The 22715-nt window shown below is 45.6% G+C and overlaps 1 protein-coding gene across 1 annotated transcript in view; it reads right to left on the bottom strand.

Moving 5' to 3' along the window:
* The window catches only part of LOC138551705 (zinc finger protein 850-like), a 156971-nt gene that overhangs the window by 99415 nt on the left and 34841 nt on the right, over window positions 1–22715 (bottom strand). Inside the window, exon 2 of the mRNA XM_069642500.1 lies at window positions 17274–18962. Coding sequence (XP_069498601.1) covers window positions 17274–18927 — 1654 coding nt within the window. The 5' untranslated portion in view covers window positions 18928–18962. The remainder of the gene's footprint in view (window positions 1–17273; window positions 18963–22715) is intronic.

The following is a 22715-nucleotide window of genomic DNA, read 5'->3' as shown; positions in this document are numbered from 1 at the left end:
GGGCAGACAGCCCTGCTCCATCCATCGAAAACAGAGAAATAAAAAAGAAGCAGAGCGGCCAGTAGATGGCAACATGAGCCGCCCTGAAGCAGATGGCATGGCACGCATCATGCACACGCTAATATAATCACATAGGATTCGTGACCCTGCTGGGAGGCACAGTAGGATACAGGGGAAGGCCTACCTAGACAATCAGTAATGGAATGAATGTTACTGTAACACAGACACATGTAAGCACCATGTCCTAAGAAAGCATGTGTGCCCTTCTGATGTGTGGGCCACATTAATATACACCTTTGGTCATGGAGAAAGGTGCCTTCGAAGTCTGCATTGGGGCTGCAGGCACTCTGGGCACGGTAAGGCTGCAGCGCCTCCACTACACACGTTTAACATTAATCTTCTCGCCCACTTCCACCTCATCTCTCCTCCTCTCCTCCTATCACCCTCGGAATGCAGGTGGGAGGAATGTCCTATTGTTACGTGACATTTACCACGACCTCAGAATGAGGGCCTCTGAGGGGCACCAGAAAACGCGTGCAGCAAATGCTTCAGACTGGGTATACATAGCCCACCCTCCAGCAAGGGGCGGAGCTACTTAGGGAAATCATGCATGCTACATCTCACTTGGGACACGGGTAACAGCAATCTTCCTTTGTCCAGCGATATAACAGAAGCTCTGTGGTGAATGGATAGTCAATGGGTGAAAGGGTCCCTTTGAATGGAAGCAGAACTCAGGTATAGCATGGGCTTGGTGAAGTCTTGATTTGAGCAGGGGTTGTGGGTCTGGGCCCTTTTTAGGCCCCAACAGGGAGTTGCCCTTTGCAGCTTTGGTGCCACAGCTGCAGACACCTGGGCTGGACAACCAGGGGAGAATGAATAGGGCAGTGCGTCACCTGTTCCTCTGGGATACAATCACAGTGCGGCAGATGGCCCCAGACTTTCATGCAGAGTCCTGGGTGTTCTAGGCCCAGGGAGCTTCGTTTTGTCAGAGATACTTCACACAGTGCCACATATCTTCACGTGGCACGTCTTTATTGAGTATCTGTGTTTCCAGGAGGGTGAGATTTTACGTCTTGCTTCTTCAAGTCTTCAGGCTTTCAAAAGCAATTTCAAAGGCGCCTTATTTATTTATTTATTTATTGCATTTGTTGTACTCGCCAAACCCTGGGGTATCACAGCATAAGTTTACAAGTATACTTGGGCTTAGTTGTTACATGTTTACAATGGTAAAGTCTCATTGCTAAGCAGTAAATTACGTTACATAATAGTAGTAGCTTAACATTGGTACAGCGTCGTAAAGGTGTACATTCTTAATGATTCCTTGGTAAACACATATTAAGAACATACAGTCATCACATTTACACACAGAATTATTTACATAGTGGGTGCCTTTAGTATTTCGTAGTGTACGTATTCGGAGTTGAGGTACTGGATGTCGGGGCTGGGACCAGGCCAGTGGGTGTCATGTTGTGTCTCTGTGGTGGCATTAGTATTTGTTAAAGAGACATATTTTTAGTGGTTTTTTTAAACTTGACAAGGGAAGGCTCATTACACATATTAGCTGGGAGTGAGTTCCAGATTCTGGGGGCTGCTACCGGGAAGCTGGCGCTGCCCGTTCTTGCGTTCCTGAACCAGGGGATAAGTAGGTGCGTGTCCGATTTGGATCTGAGTGTTCTGGTTCTGGTTTTACGGGCAAGACTTTGGTTGAGATAGCTGGGGTATTACCCGAAAAACACTTGTATGTTATAGTGAGGGTTTTGTGAATTATCCTGGCTTGAATAGGGAGCCTGTTTGCCTCTCTCCTATGTTGAGATATGTGATCTCTTTCTTTTATACCTAGTGCTGCTCTTAATGCTTTATTCTGTAGTCGTTGCATGTTGTTTATATTTTTTTGGAAGTTCCTAATAAGAGTATATTACAGTAGTCAATCTTGGCTAGAATAAGGGCTCTGGAGAGCGTGATGCTGTTTTAAGGAGTAAGAAAAGGTCGACTCAGGGAAATAAGTTTAGCTGTGTAAGCTGTGGATGAGGCGAGTGCACTGATGTGTTTGCACAGGGTAAGGCTAGAGCCCAGGTAGACCCCTAAGGTTTTAACTTGATTGGAGATTTTAATAGGGGTGCCATCTATGACTATGGCTGTGTAGTGTGAGGATAGCCTGTCTAGTTTGACGGGGGAGCCTACTATGAGGATCTCAGTTTTTTCTCTGTTTAGACACAGGCTATTTACTGCCATCCAATTCTGGATGATAGAATACATTTTATTTATAAGGATGGTGTCCTGTTCGTGATTGCCTGTCATTGGGATAAGTATTTGAGTGTCGTCTGCCAAATTGGTATAAATGACTCCCATTGCATCTAGCGCTGCGAATAGTAATTTAGTGCACACATTATAGAGCGCAGGGGAAAGGCAGAATCATTGGGGGACTTCCAGTGGAACTGATATGGGGTCTGCTGCTACGTCACCTATGGCTACTCTGGATGTTCGGTCTGCAAGGAAAGATTTGATCTAGGCTGTGGCTTCCTTGGAAAAATGAAAGTTATTGGCTAGTGTTAGGCACTGTTTATTGTGGTCTACAAAATCAAATGCCGCGGACAGGTTGAGTAATAATAGAATACATAGTTTCCCCGAGTCCCTGATGGAGTCCATCTGGCTTTTGAGATCCAGCAGGGCTGTCTCAGTGCTATGTCTGGGACGGAAGCCTGATTGTCTATCCCCTAGTAATTGGTTATTTTCAAGGTGGGTTTGGACTTGAGTATAAGCGATTCTGTCTATGATTTTGAGGAGGAAGGGGACTGTAGTGATGGGTCTATAATTGGTGGGGGTGGTGGGGTCTATGGTGGGTGTTTTAAGGAGGGGGTTTACCCATGCTTCTTTGATACTAGATGGGATGGTATTGGTGTTGAATGAGGCATTGACGAAATTAGTGATGGTAGGTGCTAAAATTGGGGCGCAGTCCTCAACTAGTTTGGCAGGAAAGTTATCCCCTTTGCAATTGGATGGTTTAAGTGAGGCTATGGGTTTAGTACCTGTTCCTTGGTTACTGGGGTAAACTGGAATTCAGGTATATTAGTTCTACTAACTGTAGATGGAAGTGGAGTTGGCTCTATAGAGGCTGTTAGCAGTTTTCTTTGTGAGGCAATTTTATTTTGAAGGGTATTTATTTTGGAGGCTAGTGTGTCCTGGATGGTGGTACACCACACTTTGTTGACTTTGACTCTGCTGGGAGGAGAGATGGGTGAACAGCTCTTTGCTATAAGAGGTGGCGTTAGTGATATGTAAGTTAAGGGAGTTGGCTTTCTGGGTATATACTTTACTTTAATTTATAGGATTTAAATATTAGCTGTAGTTTTCTTTTAGATGCTTCAGTATTTTTTTTCTAGAGAGGTGTTCTAGTGCTCTTTTTTTCATCTAAATTCAATGAGGTCATCATTGAACCATATGTTGCTATGCTTCTGTTTGAGCAGTTTGGGTTTGAGAGGAACTATTTCATCGATGGCTGACTTCAAGCAGGTATGATAGTGTAATGAGATAGTGTCAGGGTTGTTATCAGCTGGTGCTTGTGTATTGATTAACTTGTTCAGCAAGGGTTTCCTGGGGCCTCATTACGACAATTGCGGAATGGGTTAACGGGTGCCGCTAATGGTGGCGGACCCGTTAATCCCATTCCGCAATATTACGAGGTCCCCGCGCGGACGTCTGGTTTTACCAGACGTCCTTACCGGGTCCCGCGAGGGGACCGGGGAGCTAACAACGGGCCGGTCGTAATTGGCCCGTTGTTAGCTCCCGCGCCCAATCCCATTGAGCCCTATGGGGGCTCAATGGGAATGTGTAAGGTCCGGGCCCGGGTTCCCGGAGGGAGGAATTACTGGGCCCTCCAAACTCGGAATGGCCCGGTAATTCCCCATTCAGGGAACCAGGACCCAGTTTTGGTGGCAGCCATGCCCTTATTAAGGGCATGGCTGCCACCAAAGCCGTAATGAGGCCCCTGGAGTTTCTCATGAGAATGGTCATTTGGGTGGCATCTGGGGTGGAGTCTCTCGTTGTGATAATATTGAACCTGATGAGAGAGTGGTCGGTCCAGGACATTTCTATGATGTCTTCTAGGAGGACTGTAGTGTTCAGTGTTAGACCCCAGTCTAGGATTCGACCTTTGGTGTGGGTTGGGACGTTAACAATTTGTTTGAATTGAATTTCGAGGAATGCATTATGGAAGGCGGTAGCTTTGCGATCATAGAGGTCATTAAACGCCAGAATAATGTCTCCTAGTAAGATGAATTTGGCATCAGGTTTGATGATAGGGGTGATGAGCAGAGGTAGTTCGGTGTCTGGGTTGTTAGAGGGGCTTGGTGCTCTATAGACTACTAAGACATTGATGGTTGTTTTGGGCTTAGTGGTTAATTTGAGAGCTTAAGGTTATTAGCCTAGTAAGGTTTCTGTTTTGAATTCTCTAAACAGGAGAGTGGTTTTGGAGATGATGGCAACTCCTCCTCCAGTGGACTCGACGCGGTCTGCTCTGAGTAGTGTATAGTCAGGAGGTATGGCTAGTGCAATCAATGGTCCTGATGCTGGGTGGAGCCAGGTTTCTGTTATTACTAAGAAATCTAGTTTGTATTCAAGAATAAGGTCGTGGACGTCAATGGCGTGTGCGCCTAAGGATCTTACGTTGAGTAATGTGCCCTTTAAGGGTTCTGTGCCTGAGGAGGAACAGAGTGATTGGGTCATGCATGCTGGTGGGGGAGATGAGTTGAGCTCCTTTAGTTTTTCGTAGTGTATGTATTCGGTGGTGAGGCACTGAATGTCGGGGCTGGGACAGGGCCAGTGGGTGTCATGCTGCAGGGAGCTCCTGCTGGTGGCGGAGATGAGGTGGTACCTTGATATTTTAGGAGCTTATTCTTGGTTTTGGTGGGTGATAGTGTGTTGAGATTGGTGGTTTTGTCAGTGCTGGCCACTTTGTTATTTATTTATTTTTTAATATTTGTATTGGTTTATACAACCCTTTAAAAAAAACACAAAGACAAAACAACATGTAAAAAAAAAAAAATAATAATGTTTTCACAATTTCCATTTCCTCATCATCTGATCAAATCGTTCTCCAGTTTAGTACATAGATTTCAGCTCTGACATGCAAGGATTAATCCACATTGGACTTTAACTGTGACTGGGCTTCGGCTTTATGGTCACAGCATCTAGACCGTCCTTTAAAACACGGAGAAACGCCACTAGAGCGTATAAGGCAGGTCAGTTAGAGCCGTCAAATAGTACTCTCCACCAATCGTCAGTCGTCAAGGTTTGGTATTTGCAAGTTATTGCACCAAAAATGTTTGTTTTTTGATGAACAAACCCAGAGCATGACATCGTCAAGTGTTTTAACGTCTCGTTATCAGTGTGACAAAAACGACACTTTAAGTCCAAGTCAGCATGTTGTGACCAAAAACTTAGACGTTCCTTAGTTGACAGTATGTTGAGCCTAAAATGCATATACAAGGCTCTGGTATGTTGGTCTGGAAAGCAGTTTAGGTAATTTTGCAACTGCCCATATGCTCGGTTTTCTCCGGGGACATCCTTCATTGTTTTCGATTCAGTTCTTGCAGTGCATGTATTGATCCAGTCCATTCTCCACATCTTCTTCTTAGCCTGGTCTGGGTTATCCATCAGGATCTGTGTCGGAATGTCGAACATTTCTAACACCTCAAGACAAGTGTGTTCCATTGGAATAAAATTGTTTCAGGTTTTTCTGTTTCCGATGTCTGTAGTATACGAATTTGAGGCAACAGATCTTTTTGCCTCGTTTTCCTGAACAAACTTACTAGGTTCCAGGCAACTAGTGCTTGGATCGAGATGTAGCCAAGTTCGAATCTTATGCAGGCCGTGGAGGTCCCTTTTGGTAGGCGTAACACTTTGGACCAGAAGGTACTTTCCAATGAGTTCCACAACTTGTGTCCACATCCAAAAGCATTTTCTCGGCCATATGTGAGTGCAGGCACCACTTTTTGTTGAAAAAAGGTGATAGTTGGTTTCAAGGAAAATTTACCGAATTTTCTGTTAATCAAGGAAGCCTGACAAGCCAACTGACGACATTTATTTTTAGTCTCCTCGACCAAGGGTGCATCATTTCTGCTAGCACTGATTTTCATACCTAGATTTGTGGTGTTCTTCACTATCTTGATCGGTTCTTTGTCAAAATACCAGTTACATGTTTTCACTTTTCCATTGTTGCCCAGTAGTTTTTCAAAGATCAAGATCTCGCATTTTTGTTTATTTATTAGTAGACCATTTGCTAATAAATACCTTTCAAGAATGGTAAGTTTACGCTGGAGACCTATTGGCGTGGAGTCCATGAGGATAAGATCATCCGCGTATACAAGGTAATCGATGTGCGTACCATTGATTTTCGGTGGGAAAGTGGCTAGGTCATTGAAGATCTCCTTGATGTCCGATATGAACAAGTTAAAAATGATGGCTGCTAGAGAGCACCCTTGTTTAACCCCTCTATGTGTGTTTATAGGGGGATAGTGAACCTTTTAGATTTAATCTGATTTTAATTGAGGTGTTTGTGTGTAGCTCGCAGCTGGCAGCCAGCAAGCTAGGTGGGCAATTCCACACGCTCAGTTTTTCCCAAAGCAAGTCTCTATTTATGCTATCGAAAGCATGGGATAGATCTATTAAGGCCATATAAACTTTGGAAGTAGATCGATGTACTTCCATCTTCAGCAGGTTTATCAGCAAGAGGTTCACTCCACAACCTACCCCCTTGACAAAACCTACTTGTTTTGGATCTACGTGATTGGAGACAATAGACCACTTTAGTAGTTTCTGTTGCAAGAGGGTGGCATAGATTTTTCCCAGCACGTCCAGTAGCGCAATAGGTCTATAATTTTTGGGATTGCATCTGTCGCCCTTTTTGAAAATTGGGACAATCACAGCAGACTTCCACGATCTTGGTGTACTGCAACATTTGACAATCCTGTGGAACAAGATTGTACAAAAGTCTGTCCATTCATCCGGATGTCGTTTGATGGAAAAATTGGTCAGGCCATCTGGGCCCGGGGCTCTGGAATCGTGCACATTCTTAATTGCTTGCAGGATGTCTTCTCTAGGGAACACAATCTCCCAGTGGGTGAGAGTCGGAGCAACCCATTCTGTGGTTGTCACATCCTTGCAAAAAAGATCAGTGTAAAAGGACGTCCACTCTGCTTCTGAGACCAGGTTTGCTTGGAGAGCATGTTGTGGAGCTAAGTTGGTGTTTATTAGTCTCCAGTATTCTCTGCAGTTTTTACTCGCCATTTTGGACAGCATAAGCTCAGCATCGTTTTGTAACATAATGACCTTGTGGGACTTAAGCCAGTTCTTGTATGCTTGTCTTATTGTTCTTTTTTCATTGTTAACATTAGCGTGGTTTAGTCTTTGTGCATTTCGGAGTTCACGACGTAATGCTCTTTTCCGTTGAAGAATTTCAAGGTCTAATCTATGTTTAGGTGAAAGGTCAACATGTTTTAATTTGTGTTTTCGTTCCTCAAATTGCGACAACAGATGGTAGTATTCAAGGTTCTCAGAGTTTTTTTGAAATTCAGAGGTGATGTGAGTTAGCTCCGCAGTTTGAGATATAGCCGGATTCTACACGCTCCAGTTCTCACTACATGCGGCCACATCGTGTTGTCGCACTGGATAGTGTTATTAAAACTTAGGGTGACCATATCATGATCACTATGGGTCATTTTGGTGATCTCCAGGCGAGTGGACCTCATGTGTAAGTTTCCGCAGACAAATATGTAGTCAAGAGTCGAGCTCTGGTCACATCTTCTCCAGGTCGGTTGGGCAGGAATATCGCCTGCTGTTTGACCATTTAACATAGTCAGCCCACGTAGATCCATTTCCGTGCACCATTGATTTATTATCTTCTCTTGGTGGGTGTTAGTTGTCTTTTTGCCGCCAGGTAGATTTCGATGTGTGATGCAGTCGATGTTAAGATCTCCACAGATAATTAGGTCGATCGAGTTCTCCTTTTCTGTTAGAACGTCAATTGTAGTCGTAACTTGGTCGACGAAAGTCTCTGAACCAGCAGCCAAGTGGTTCCAATATAGATTTATGATATGTAGTTTAGGTACATGAGCGTTTCTTCCCGCTGAGGAACTAATCACCACTACTTGAATAAATGGAGATGGATTGAAAGATTTATCAATCTTGAGACCAGACTCTCTCTTTGCTGCCACTAAAAGCCCAGCCATAGGTCTACCCTTGAGCTGTTTGATGGCCGGGTTAAGCGCACTTTCAAAGCCTTCAAAGATAGGAGTTTCATTAAGCCATGTTTCCTGCAGGCAGATGAGATCCAGATCAAGGGCCCAAGGAGTGGTAAACAGATGCGTAACACCTTTTGTATTCCATGATCCCATTGTGCAGTTTTGGCGTTCCCCTTGGGCATGGCATTACTTGTCCACTTCGCTGTTTAAGGTGCCGGCAAGCCAAGACCAATCGTTGACGTTAGCGGCCAAGTTGGCAACTTCTATATCACCGCCAATAGTTGGTCCACTTACAGCTCCTTGAATTGTTATCCTTATGAGGTCATTTATTGGTATTTTACCTATCGAGTAAGATTGTTGGACGCACGTTTGTAGTTGTGCCGTTTGAGGCTGGATAGCAGTTGTAAAATGAGCATCCAGTTGGATAGCTCTGCTGACAGGCACTCTACCTGGGCTGTTTTCCAAAGGTCCAGCCACAGAGTGATTTACTACTGCTGATATGTCAAACCCTAGAGACATTAGCACTGGTCCCGCTTCCAATAGAATGCCTACTATGAGTTTTGATTGTAGATGAAGTATGGCCGCGTCATTTTTGTTTTCGTTAAAGAATTCAACCATTTTCAGGTCTCCGGATTCAATTGCTCTGAGGCTTGGCACGAGATGGCACAGCCATAAAACGTTGTGACGATTTAAGATTAAATCATCCGAAGATTCTATGCACTCCAAGAGCACTTGGTGTAGGGCCTGCGATTTCGGTACAATGCTTTTGGCTTGTTCATCCTTTGTGGGTTGAGGAGGGTTCTTGCTATTTTCTGTCGTGTTTGGCTTGTGTTTTATAGAGGCATCAGAAATGTGAAGCTGCGGCACGCCAGATATGCGCTCAGGTTGCATATTCTTCTGCGCATAGGGTTTTGAAGAAACCGCAGATTGGGGCACATTGTAACTAGCAACGTTCTTTTGAGTCTCTAATGTTCTCCGTAGGCCATTTGTATTTAGCGACAAGGCCGCCAATTTCATACGTTTCTCGTCCAGTGTCATGAAAGTGGACAGGGATTTTAACGGACAATCTTGAGGAGAAGTAGATTGTTGCATGACTTGGCAGCTTCTTGGTACTTTGTTGCATTGAATTGAGCTTTTTTCTTCACATGGAGTTCTTTTCCAGACATTTCAGAGGCCATCTGTACTTTCACTACAGATTCAATCATGGCAGGCGAATCAGAAGATTGAGCACGTTTTGGAACCATGTTTATCACACCCTCTTTCGGTTGTTCTGCCATAACACATCTTGGCATAATAAGTGCTGGTTGACAGTCAACCAGTGCCGCAGCGTCAAGCTCGCTCAGTTCCTGATCGACGACTTCCTCATAAGTTGACAAATTCAATAGATCTTCAAATACAGTACTGAGACCTAATGGCGACTCTAAGGCCTCATCCAATGCAGTTGTTACATCTTTTAGGGAGGCTTTTGTTTCACGACTTTTTCCTTTTACGATAGTTCTATTTACTGTCACATTGACGGTTTTAATGTTTCTTAAGAACTTACGTGAATCATTCCCTCGTTTCGTTTTTTTAATAGGTTGGTTTTTCAGTTTTTTTCACACAGGTACCTTTAGGTTTATTTTTGTCCATGAGTGATCCATGCGTGTTCGTAGGCTTCTTGAATATATCATAGAGCTCTGAAGCGTTAGCATGAACATCAGAGGGTCCCAGTGTTGCGTCCTCGCCAACAAGTTGAGACTGAATTCCCAGATTGGAAGTGGAAGCCGTTTGGGGATCTAAGAGAGCCAAGTTTCCTAAGGATTGGCTTTCGGTAGGATGTCGACAAACTGCGTGGGCAGTGCCTTCTCTTTAGAGTGTATGATGTGTACTTGTGAAGGTGAACTAGCACACACTTCCTTGTCGAAGATCACATCCGGTAGTTCACCCTCAGGGAGCCGCACACTTGAGTCAGATGTAGTCTCGATAGCTGGGGCAACTCCTTGTCGTATGACATCAATTGGTACAGTATTTGTAATTAAAGCACCCAAGTTGTCTGAAGCATTTTTGGTTGAAATTGGACGCATACAACTGCTCGAGGAAGTCTCGCAGTCAAATGGGACTCCGGCAGTACACCTTTCAAAGTTTTGTTTCACCACGGGTTGTGTTTCATTTTTTTTTTTAAAAAGGTTTAAGGCTTCTTTCGCCACCTCTGCCAGGAGTTTTTTGTCCAAATTGGCATTTTTAGTACACTCAGCTAAAGAGTCCAGGGCCAGCTCGGTCCTCTTTTGGGTACCACGCAATGACTGTTTATATGAGCTGTGTGCATTTTCAATATTCGCGAGCTTGAATTTCATTGAGTTAAGCAGACTAAAGAGGTCTTTCGTATTGTCATTCAAATGTTCATACATTTTTTAAAAAGGGGCAAATGCCAGTGTCATCAATGACATTATGATAGCTTGAAGATCTTTCGTGTTTTGCTCATGTCCAACTGCCTTATCCTCAGCAACTTCTTGTCGTATGCGGCACCTTCGACGGTATGGCAGCCGTCTAATTTTTGGAAAGGGGCGTTCCATTAAAGAGGAATTAGAAGGGAAGTCTGATGAGGAATCAACTGATGAGCAGTAAGCGTCTGGCGCCTCTCCATTTAGGGGCAGGTCATCATTTGAACAGTCCAAGTTGGTTTTAGACATGTTATTTGACATTTTAAGTTTCTTCATTTGGGAGCATCTAATACTTGGCAAAATAATCGAATCAGCTCTCCTTCGTTTAGAGAGACTCCTTATGTGAGTAGTTTGGCTAGTTTGTTTTTTTAGAACAAGAGAGGTTGACAGTGATAGGGGGCTCGATGGGTGTGCCCAATTCCTCGGGTACAGTGTTATTTATTTATTTATGCATTCTTTCTTTGTTTAGCTGAGTCAGATCTGTGAGAAGTTTATTAACGATGTCCAGGGAATTTCGTTGATTTTCATAATGAAACAAGTTTACATTAACTGCTGGGGATGGCTGCTGGGGTCACGACACGTCGTGAGCCAGCAGGCCACCCACCTCCATGTCATCAAATGTGGGGAAAAATACGTTGTTTTCGTTGTCAGGTGCTGTTGCTGCTTCCAAGTTATGCAACGGGGAGGGACCTAGTTTCTCAAGGGCACTGTAAAATCTAGGGCAGGGGGACCCCAGACTAGTCTCGCCACTCTCGCTCATGCCTCCATTGGGGCGACTTATTGTTGTAACTTTGTCATGGGCCACATCTGCACAATCCGAGAACGCCCCCAGACAGGCGTTGTTTACAAGTGTTGGTTCGCATTCGGTCAGCGTACGCCACACCAGCTCTCACAGGGGGACAATCATTCCAGGCAGGGAGACAGCAGGCGTGAGACCGTTACGTGATTTCTCGACCCAGGCTCCACAGCACGCCGTCGAGGCCGCGGTCAAACACATTGTGGCGGGCGTTTCCAATGGGGACGTCCCTCCCATCTTTGTATAAACTTCAGCGGGTACAGTTCGGAATATGATATTTACACTGTTCATTTGTGTCTCGGAAAAATTAACAAACTCCTGGGTTCTCGCATTTGTAACACTGGGCATATTAGCACTTACTTGGAGCAAAGGCGGCAATGAAGTCACGGGCGTCGATGCCTCAGGCGAGACAGGCGACACAGCTGGGAGCACAGAGTGCACGTCCGGGTGACTAAGCTTTGCGGAGTCCAGCTTCCGTTGAGCGCAAGTCTTCGCGAAGGAGGTAGTCTTCGTAGCATCACGCATGGCTCCAGTAATGGGTCGCTGAAGGGGCGAACAGAGGAGGAGTCGGGGATAGTCCAGGATTCCACGGACTTCCTCGGACTCCTCAGACTCTGCCAGACTCTGCACCCGCTCTGCGGGGGAGAGAAGATTTTGAAGTTTGGACACTCCCAGGAAAAGGAGACACAGTAGAGCTACTGACACAGTAGCAACAGCAGCAGCAGCAGGGAAAGCAGACTCACTCCTTCCACTCCTCAGACTCTGCCAGACTCTTTGTTATTGTCAGCAGTGGCAAAGGAATGGGAAACTGTTCTGTTCTTGATGGTACGGGAGGAGAGAATTATTTTTCTTGAGATTCCTAGTATGGGTCTTGAGTGTATGAGTGGTATATGTTCTGGAGGAGAGCCTGGACAAACGGGCTATGCCTAGGAGAGGCATAGAGGGATGTGATGGCAGTGCCATGGGTGGTATCATAGTGAATGCTGGAGTGGTTGGCAGAAATGGTGTGTGGCATGGTAGGGGGTGGTGTCTGGGGCAGTGTAAGCGTGCTAGGCCTGAACCTAGTGGGATGAATGCACCCTTTGACCATGGTGCGACGTCTAGGGTGTTGTTGGCATGGTAAATTGGTGGTAAAGTATGGTTATTACAGTCTTTCTGGAAGGCTGGGTTTGTTGTTTGCCATATGAATGTAATAATGATAGGTATAAGAGAGCACAAAATGTTATACTTAAAGCTTTGGCTAGTCTAAAATGCATTTGGCGTGTGTTTCCTATGACCCTAACGGAAGGGTCTAAGATGGGTTCTGATGTCGGAAGCAAATGGGCATTCACATTAAATGGAGTACGCCCCGCAATCATAGTAAGGCAATTCTTAGGAGGAATATGTATGGCTGGCTGGTGCTGTGCGTTAAAATAAAGCAATTAGCAGCACTAATATAATGCGAGCTGTGTATATAGATTAACAGCGTTTAGTTTAGTTAAAGCAGCTAATGAAATTTGCATTCAATTGATGAGGCAAATACATGGTGCACATTTAGAAATTAGCATCAGCTACTACAATTTGCAATCAGTCGATGAGGCAAATACACGGTTCACATTTAGACATTAGCATCAGCTAATGCAATGACAGTAGCTAGTACAATTTTCAAACAATTGAGAAGGCAGATGCACAATGAGCATTTAACGGCATCTCAAGCATTTTATTGACGGCATCTGAGACAGGCGTGCTAGTGAAACTGTGTTCAGAGTGTTCTTTGACTCTGCATGCAGGGTGGTCACAATGAAGCAGCGCGGGCAACACATTGTTCAAGTATTTATGGACTTGTTGGGAGGCTGATCATTCATTCAGACAATAACAGTAATGCATGCTATATTCTGCTTAACTGTAGCGGGCTGGTGGCAGCGTGTGCCGTTAATCCTCCCCAGGGATACCGTGGTTTTAACCAGATTAAACATTGATTAAGCAAATAGTGTTTGGTGAATGAGATTAAGGCAAATATCAACAATAATGAAGGGAGGGTAAGGGCTATGGCTAATGTTGGTGGGCCAGTCTGATATATTCCGTAGTAGCATATTCACATTGGCATGTTACAAACCTTCGTGCAGAGTCTTATGTATGTCGCAATCGCATGTTACTCACAGTTTTAATGGACAAGTGAAGGCTGAGGCGATAGTGTCCCTGTGTCCCACCCGGCTTCGACAGGCTTGGGACAGGAGCCTTGTGAGGTGTGCCTTTGGAGGTGTGCCGGATTCTCGCCTGCCGGCGAATAGGGGCGATGCAAGTAAGAAGCTTCAGCCAGTCCGATTGGAATGCCGGTGTGGCTGGCTTTTCCAAAAGAAGAGAAGAGGCCAGATTTACACAGGCGCCAACTTGGAGATATTGTGCCCTCATATTGACTAACATGATCGGGCCAGAGATGAGGGCCTGCACCAGGCTGTGCAGCACAACAGTGCTACAGGGATAGAATACCTGAATGTTGAAGCGGGTGGTCGGTCAAAAAACCGAAAACAAAATCTCAAACTGCAAAAATATCGAATCCAAAATCTCGAAAAACAAAAATCTCGAATTATTTATTTATTTAGTTATATGTGTTTTTGGGGTCAGGTAAGTAAAAAAAAGGTTAAAATAAAAAAAAAATAGAAAAAAGGGGGGTTGGGGGGGAACCCCCCCATTTCGAGATAAAAACGTATTAAAAAACAAATTCTAGATTTTTTTTTTCGAGATTTTGAACTCGAGATTTTTTTTTTCGAGATTTTGTATTTCGGTATTATCACTATAAACCGTTGAAGCGTGCCGTCCAAATAGCACGCGGTATGCACTTCATCCAAAAAGTGGATGTTGGCGGAAAGGTCTGCTCTATAAAGCCCACAGGCTTGTCTGTATCAGGAATTGCAGCCTGAAGATGGTGTGCAGCCTGCTCCTGCAGTGGGATAGGGAGTGAGCTCCTGCTCCTAGGCTGCTGCTTCTAGTAAGAGGCTCGGGACAGGAGCCTTGTGAGCTATGCCTTTGGAGACGTGCCGGCTTCTTGCCTATCGGCGAATAGGGGCGATGCAAGTAAGAAGCTTCAGCCAATCCAATTGCAATGCTGGTGTGGCTGGCTTTTTCAAAAGAAGGGAGGATGCCGGATTTGCACGGCCGCCATCTTGGAGATATTGTGCCCTCGTATTGCCTAACACGATAAGGCCAGAGATGAGGGCCTGCACCAGATTGTGCAGCACAACAGCACTACAGGGATAAAATACCTGAATGTTGAAATTGGAATGTTGAAATTGAATGTTGAAATTCCTACTCATGAGTTAAATTGTCTCATTCATCATATTCTGCTGGGTCACACTAGATGCTGTGATTGTATTTATGTTATTCAGTTGTCAGTGTTTCTAAATGTACAGCACTTGTCTTCTCCTAAGAATGGCATATTTTGTTATAGTGACTGCCTACGGATTTCTCAGTACTATTCATGGACACAATCACAATATCTCTCCACTTAGCATCTATTGGAACAGTAGGGTTTTCAATCATTACTGCGTGCTCCTCTGATGGATTCCTAGAGCTGTAGCTTGACTAAAGCTTTTCTTGGTAAGGCTTTTACCCTGTAGGGATTATCTGATGCCTTCTCAGAGCTGAGGATTTACTGAAGCTTTTCTTGCACTCTGTGCACTTGTAGTGCTTCCCTCCAGTGTGGATCATGAGATGGCGTCTCAGGTTTGAGGATTGACTGAAGCTTTTCCTGCACTCTGTACACTTGTAGGGCTTCAATCCAGTGTGGATCATGAGATGCGTCTCAGGTTTGAGGATTGACTGAAGCTTTTCCTGCACTCTGTACACTTGTAGGGCTTCAATCCAGTGTGGATCATGAGATGGCTTCTCAGGTGTGAGGGACTATAGAAGCTTTTCTTGCATTCTGTGCACTTGTAGGGCTTCTCTCCAGTGTGGATCATGAGATGGCGTCTCAGGTTTGAGGATTGACTGAAGCTTTTCCTGCACTCTGTACACTTGTAGGGCTTCAATCCAGTGTGGATCATGAGATGGCGTCTCAGGTTTGAGGATTGACTGAAGCTTTTCTTGCATTCAGTGCACTTGTTGGGCTTATCACCAATATGTACTTTGATTGTTTTTCAAATTTGAGAATTTACTGAAGCGTTTCATGTTATTCGTTATTTGTATACCTCCTATACACATGGAAACAGTGTTTCAAAGTGCTTCAAGGCAGGGGAGGGAACAAGGGGAAAATGTAGTCAAAGAACATTCTTACTAGGCCTTGAGGCATTCAGAATGGGCAAATGCTATAAACGTTATAACGGTACAAATACGGAACAACACATGCTGAAATACAAAACAAACAGACAGAATATAGGACAAACTATCGTAGGCCTGATGACATTTCAGATAGTGCAAGTGCTGCGACATAAAATGAGGGAGAGAGGGGGGCAGCCAGACAAGAGGGAGTGTGCAAGTGCTGTGATGTAAAAGGAAGAAAGAGGGGGAGGAGGGAGGAGAGGGGTATGCGAGGACAGGCTAGAGAGCTAGAAGAGGGTAGTGAAAGATGAGTGAGAGCATACATGTGCGATACAAGATGGTGGATGCAGAGATGTAGAGTCACCACGATTCGAATATCACAAAAATGCATACAATTGTAATGCAAAAATGGGGGCACCGTTGTTAAACACACCTAGATTCGAATTGCCCAAACAGCCACACACATGCAGGAAAGTCAGTATAGAAGTGTAGAAGAACAGCAGAGAAATGGCTATTGCACAGCTCCATCAGCATGAGAGAGGTGTAGAAGAAGAGCAGAGAAAAGGCTATTGCACAGCTCCATCAGCATGAGAGAGTTGGGGACTAGGCGTCCGGTGGCTAGAGCATCATTGCAGAGATGAAAACACACCAAATTCGAATGTCCAGAAAGCACAAAGACACACTGCAAACTGGAGGGTGCAGAGATGTAAAACATCGGAATACAGAGAGCCAGAATTGAGCCATGGGAAGCCAGGAGACCAGGGAAGGCGATCGACCACCATGATATAGGTTCAGGATGGTACTGACAAGGGTACCGGTACCGGGCAGAATGGGAATCCAGCTAGGAGAGGATGCAGCAATGTATGGTACACCAAAACCCGAATACAATATGAAGGCAAGGAGACCAGGGTAGGCAACGATCACAAGGGTGTCAGCGCCGGAAGGGTACAGAACGTGGGTTGCAGTGAAGGAAGGCACAGGATTCCACCCAGGGAGGGCGTGTGCCGCCATCATGGATCAAAAGGAGGGGAGAGAGGCCGCAAGACCAAGGTCATGGGTGTATAGGATGACACACCTGGCACTCTTACCTTAAGCAGCATGTAGAAGGTAAAAGAGTACAGGAGCGCCTCAGCATAGCTGAGGATGGCCAGATCAAGCAGGAATTGAAGGTAGGTCCATCGAGGCATCCCAGGCCTGGACAGGGCTAAACAGGGAATATCCCAGTCCTTAAGATGCCTCTCTGTGGCGGCGGTCGGACCGGAATCCAGGGATAGACCGGGAAAGACAGGGCTGCAGCCTTCGATCAGGGTCTTCATGCAGGGACGGGCTACGCCTCCCGGCTCAGTGCCGGAATTCAAATTGATGCTGGGCTCACCCAGTCAGGACGCAGTGAACTGCAAGGTGCTTCTTCTGGGGTGAAACAGAGGCAGGAAATGTGGTGTGTCGCAGCGGCTGCCACCTTGATGGACCTCAATCCCCTGATGTTGGGGCAGATCGCAATGCACAGGAGGGTGCCAGGGGGGGCTGAGGCACATCATTTGGGGTCGGCAAGCAGAGAATCTGTGCACTGGTAGGGCTCCTCACCTGTATGAATCCTCTGATGGTTAATCAGACTTGAGGACTGACTGAAGCTTTCCTTGCACTCTGTGCATGCGTAGGGCTTCCCACCTGTATGGATACTCTGATGGTTTCTCAGAGTTGAGGGGTCACTGAAGCTTTTCTTGCACTTTGTGCATGCATAGGGCTTCTCACCTGTATGAATCCTCTGATGGCTAATCAGACTTGAGGACTGACTGAAGCTTTCCTTGCACTCTGTGCATGAGTAGGGCTTCACACCTGTATGGATCCTCTGATGGTTTCTCAGAGTTGAGCGGTCACTGAAGCTTTTCCTGCACCCTGTGCATGCGTAGGGCTTCTCACCTGTATGGATCCTTTGATGGCTTCTCAGAGATGAGGGGTCCCTGAAGATTTTCTTGCACTCTGTGCACTCGTTGAGCTTCCCCCCAGTATGGGTCCTCTGGTGGATTCTCAGCGCCGAGGAATGACTGAAGCTTTTCTTGCATTCTGTGCACGTGTAGGGCTTTCCACCTATATGAATCCTCTGATGGATTCTCAGAGCTGAGGATTGACAGAAGCTTTTCTTGCACTTTGTGCACTGGTAGGGCTTCTCACCTGTATGGATCCTTTGATGGCTTTTCAAATGCGAGGATTTACTGAAGCGTTTCATGCACTCTGTGCACTGGTAGGGCTTCTCACCTGTATGGATCCTTTGATGGTTCTTCATATTTGAGGACTGACTGAAGCATTTCATGCACTCTGTGCACTGGTAAGGCTTCTCACCTGTATGAATCCTCTGATGGCTACTCAGAGCTGAGTACTGACTAAAGCGTTCCTTGCACTCTGTGCACCGGAAGGGCTTCTCGCCTGTATGAATCATCTGATGGCGTCTCAGAGTCGAAGATTTACGGAAGCTTTTCTTGCACTCTGTGCACTGGTAGGGCTTCTCACCTGTATGAATCCTCTGATGGCTTATCAGACTTGAAGACTGACTAAAGCATTTCATGCACTCTGTGCATTGGTAGGGCTTCCCACCTGTATGAATTCTTTGATGGCTTCTCAGACTTGAGGACTGACTGAAACTTTCCTTGCATTCTGTGCACTCATAAGGCTTTTCACCTGTATGGATCCTCTGATGGCTTCTCAGAGTTGAGGGGTCACTGAAGCTTTTCTTGCACTCTGTGCACTCATAGGGCTTCTCACCTGTATGGATCCTCTGATGGCTTCTCAGAGTTGAGGGGTCACTGAAGCTTTTCTTGCACTCTGTGCACTCATAGGTCTTCTCCCCAGTGTGGGTCCTCTGATGGCTTCTCAGAGAAGAAGCATAACTGAAGCTTTTCTTGCACTCTGTGCAATTGTAGGGCGTTTTCCCACGACAGATCTTCTGATGTCTGCACAGGGCTGAGGTGTGTGTGAAATCTTTCTCACACTCTGTACACATATAGGGTTTCTCACCTGTGTGAGTCCTTATGTGTTTGATTTGATTAGACTTGCGAGTGAAGCGCATGCCACAGACATTGCAGGGAAATGCCTTCACCTTCGTATGGATGCTCATAGATGTGGAGGGCATCGGGCGCTCCCGAGAGGATACAGATTTCTTTACAGGTTCAGTGGAATGATGTTGCCCACCTCCTCTCGTAGCTCTCATATTCCCATGTATATGCCATCTCCTCATGTCCATTTCTGGACTCTTGGCTTTGCCAGCGGCTCTGCGCTCTGTTAAAACAAAAAAGGTTTTAGGTATTATTTTATGTCATCGACTGCAGAATAATGCTCTGATTTCCTAGCAATAATCGCCGTGACTTCGCTTCCTACCCTTCCACACCACAGTGCTTATGCATGAAAGTGCCCATGATCCAGCAGCAGCGCATTCAAAAATTCGATTAATTTTATTTTCCCCCCTCTAATCCACATGATAACATTTCCTAACGCCACAACTGTCAAATGTGAAGGATAGGCTGCAGATAATTGGGAATTTTTCTAACCTTATAGGCAAGAAGTGCTGATTACACACCGAGTGATTCAGGAACACCTCTTTGGTTCCAGGAGGTGGAGCAAGGATGGAAAGAAGGATGTCCCTCGTATCATATGGAACTTCAAGATGGCCTTGCACCTAAGTAAGGGGTCAAGCCTTAATAAATGCATGTCTGGACTCATCATCTGTGAGGGGAGCAGAGCAGGCAGCTAGCACACCTATTGTGTAGGTGGATGTGACACCCACTCACAAAAAAATAATCCGTTTCCACAGTTTGAGATCCAGGGGAGTGAACGGAGGCTCGAGGGGACTCCTTAGCTCCAGAGAGGTCCCAACTATAGACGAATGATCCAACAGCTGGACAGAACTGGCCCAGCTCTTGAGAAGACTAGCCGTGATGCATTAATCAAGGTACCCAGCTGCTCTGAGTGTTTGGATGGACGCCCATTGAGCTCTGAGGGAAAGTGTGACAGCCCCAGCTGGAACCACTCCTGAGGAATGGGTTGACATTTGTAATTCCGAAGTTCACGATAAGATCAGTGGGAGGCAGAGGGCCCAGGGGTTGGAAACATAATTGCAGAGCAGGAGTGGAATTTGTCTCTACTACAAGCAATGTTAATGTTAATGTTAAAGGACATTTGTACTCTGCAATATCACCACCGGAGTGGTCCCCTGGCGCTCTGGCAGCTCTGAAAAAGGAAGGGAGGGTGAGTTAGTGGGAAGATGCTGGAAAAGTGCAAGAAAGCAGTGGTGTACTGTTGGCGGCCTCAGCCCGGTGGGTCCGTTGGCTGGCCCTGGGGTGTTTGCGTCCGGTAGTCATTGGGCCTCATTACACGGACGGCGGTAAGGGTTAACGGTCACCGTTAATGGCAACGGTGACCGTTAACCCTTACCGCCGTACTACGAGGTCCCTTTGCGGGTTGGAGGATTTAACGCCTGCTTCTTGCAGGCGTTAAAATCCAACCCGCTAAGGGACCTCGGAGCTAATTACGGCAGCGCAAAATTGCGGTGGTGTAATTAGCGCCTTCCCCATTTCCATAGAGCCCTATGGGGCAGAAATGGGAATGGGGAAGGGCAATGGCGGAAAGGGGATTTACCGCCCCTCCAACCTTGGAATGGGGCGGTAAATCCCCTTTCCGCCAAGGCGGTGCCGGTATTTTACCGGCATGAGCGATGGCGCTAATAGCACCATGGCTCACCGCCTACCGTGTAATGAGGCCCATTGTGTACTGTTGTGCTAGTCTATGTGTGTTTGTTTTGTTGTTGCAGTGTAGTGAAGTTTGTGCGGTTTGTTGTGCTGTAGGTTTGTGGTTGTGTTTGGTTTGGAGTTTGAGAGGTTTATGCAGAGGGGGGAATTGTTAGTGGAATTGGTTAGTTGGCATCTCTATCCTGAATTGGCGTGTTGGGCTAGCGTATTCTCTCCAGATGGGACGGGGCACTCTGCGCCTCTGTCCTGATCTGGGCCCATCCAGCATTCAATGTCCCTTTCAGATCTCGCTCCCACCTCCACCAGCATCCCTCACAACCCCACCTGTTCTCCCTACCCACTTAAATGGCCAGTGCACCTGCCAGTGTCCATAACTCAGGTAGTGTGGTGATTGGCATATCCCGATAATTCCACAACACTGTGGTACCTATTAGCAACTAAGGGGCGAGTGAAGATGTTGGATGGGATTGGCTGGGGTTGTTAACTCTGTCTCTATGGGTGTCGCCTGTGTTCCATTCTACCCGACGTCACCAGTCCAGGTGCTGTGGGTGCTTCTCAGTCGGTTCTGGGAGTTTGTCAGTGTCCTTTTCAGTTTAGTCATTCTTCTTTCCTTTCTGTTGTTTCGGTGTTCAGTTTTCGTCTGTGGTGTTGAAGAGCCGGAATTTTAGGTGATCTTTGGAGTTTCTTATTTCCTTTGGCATGTCGTTCCAGGTTTTTGTGGCTAAGAGGTAGAAGGAGGTGCCTCCAAGTTTCTTCTTAAGGTACTTTAGGTTCTTAAGTTTCTTCAGCATACAAACAAAAGCAAACAAACCCCATTGCCATACATCGCAGTGGACGATGGTATGGAAAACCTAATAACACCATAAGGCAACAAGAAATACTGCTTACAGAAATATCCCCAGAAAACTCAGTATCACCTCCCCAATCTACTGAACCAAAACATCCAGTCTACAAATGGCCATGCACATCAATATGTAACATTGCCAAATCTTTATGCCAGTTCCTCAATCAGTATGTAAAAAGCAAAGACAAATTCAAAATGAAACTACTACAAAATATGGACGCCTGTCCAGTGCGCAAATACACAGGACTACAAGGACAACAAGGATATTGATTAGCCAGCATTTCAGGACCTATTTGCAAAAGTACCTTCCATCATATCAAAATGATATCAACACATCATTCAACTATAAGAAATCTAGTCCAAAAACTCTACTATGCTAAAAGTCCTGCTTTAGCACTAGCTAATTTAAATAACAATCTTCTACATGGTACAGCCAAACAACTACTCAAAGAAATAAACCATATCCAGAGAAAATATTTTGGAATTGAAAGCCACTTACAGATGAAACAAATGTACAACAAACTAGCAACTACTGTACAAATAGCAACCTTCTATTAAACACATACAAAAAAGAAATACTAAAGTTTAAAAAGTACCTCCGCTGAAGTACCAAACCATGTGTGCGTGTGTTGCCGCAGGACTTCTTATCAACTATAGACATAACATACAAAATAGAAGACAATGAAGATTTGAAATGGCTTCAATTAGCTCTCTACCTTATAGCAGAAAACAAATACGACATTACTGACCCCTTAATAATTTGCAATTACTGCACTGCAAACCTTGACAACAACCAAACGCATTCACATGCTATCACAAATAACTTGGAATTATTCCCACTACCAAAACCCCCGCAACAACTACATTTATATGAGAGGATCATAATTCAAACAGTGCACCCATTTCAAGCAATAATACACCTCCAACCAAAAACAGCAAAAATACCTCCCTCTGCATTAGTCAAAGGCATACATAGCAAAGGAGTTTATTTACCATTAGATCTCACAGAAAATGTACACACTCTAGGGGCCTCATTATAGGATTTGCAGAATGGGTTAACGGGTGCCGCTAATGGAGGTGGACTCGTTACCTCCATCCTGCAAAATTACGAGGTCCCCTCGCGGGACCCGGTAAGGACGTCTGGTGGTCACCAGGGAGCTAACAACGGGCCGGTCGTAATCGCCCCATTGATAGCTCCCTGTACCTATTCCCATTGAGCCCTATGGGGGCTCGAATGGGAATGGGGAAGGTCCGGGCCCGGGTTCCCTGAGGGAGGAATTACTGGGCCCTACAAACTCAGAATGGCCCGGTAATTCCCCATTCAGGGAACCCGGGCCCAGTTTTGGAGGCAGCCATGCCGTAATGAGGCCCTAGGAGTGCAACAGCCAATAGATCAATCTTTAATTGTCTTAGTAAATGGTGTACCTACAAAAGACAAAGAAA

Source organism: Ambystoma mexicanum, chromosome 1q, assembly GCF_040938575.1.
Source record: "Ambystoma mexicanum isolate Mex_15411 chromosome 1q, UKY_AmexF1_1, whole genome shotgun sequence".
Classification (NCBI taxonomy): domain Eukaryota; kingdom Metazoa; phylum Chordata; class Amphibia; order Caudata; family Ambystomatidae; genus Ambystoma; species Ambystoma mexicanum.
The sequence above is the reverse complement of the archived record's forward strand: the minus strand, read 5'-3'. Positions and strand labels throughout refer to the sequence as shown.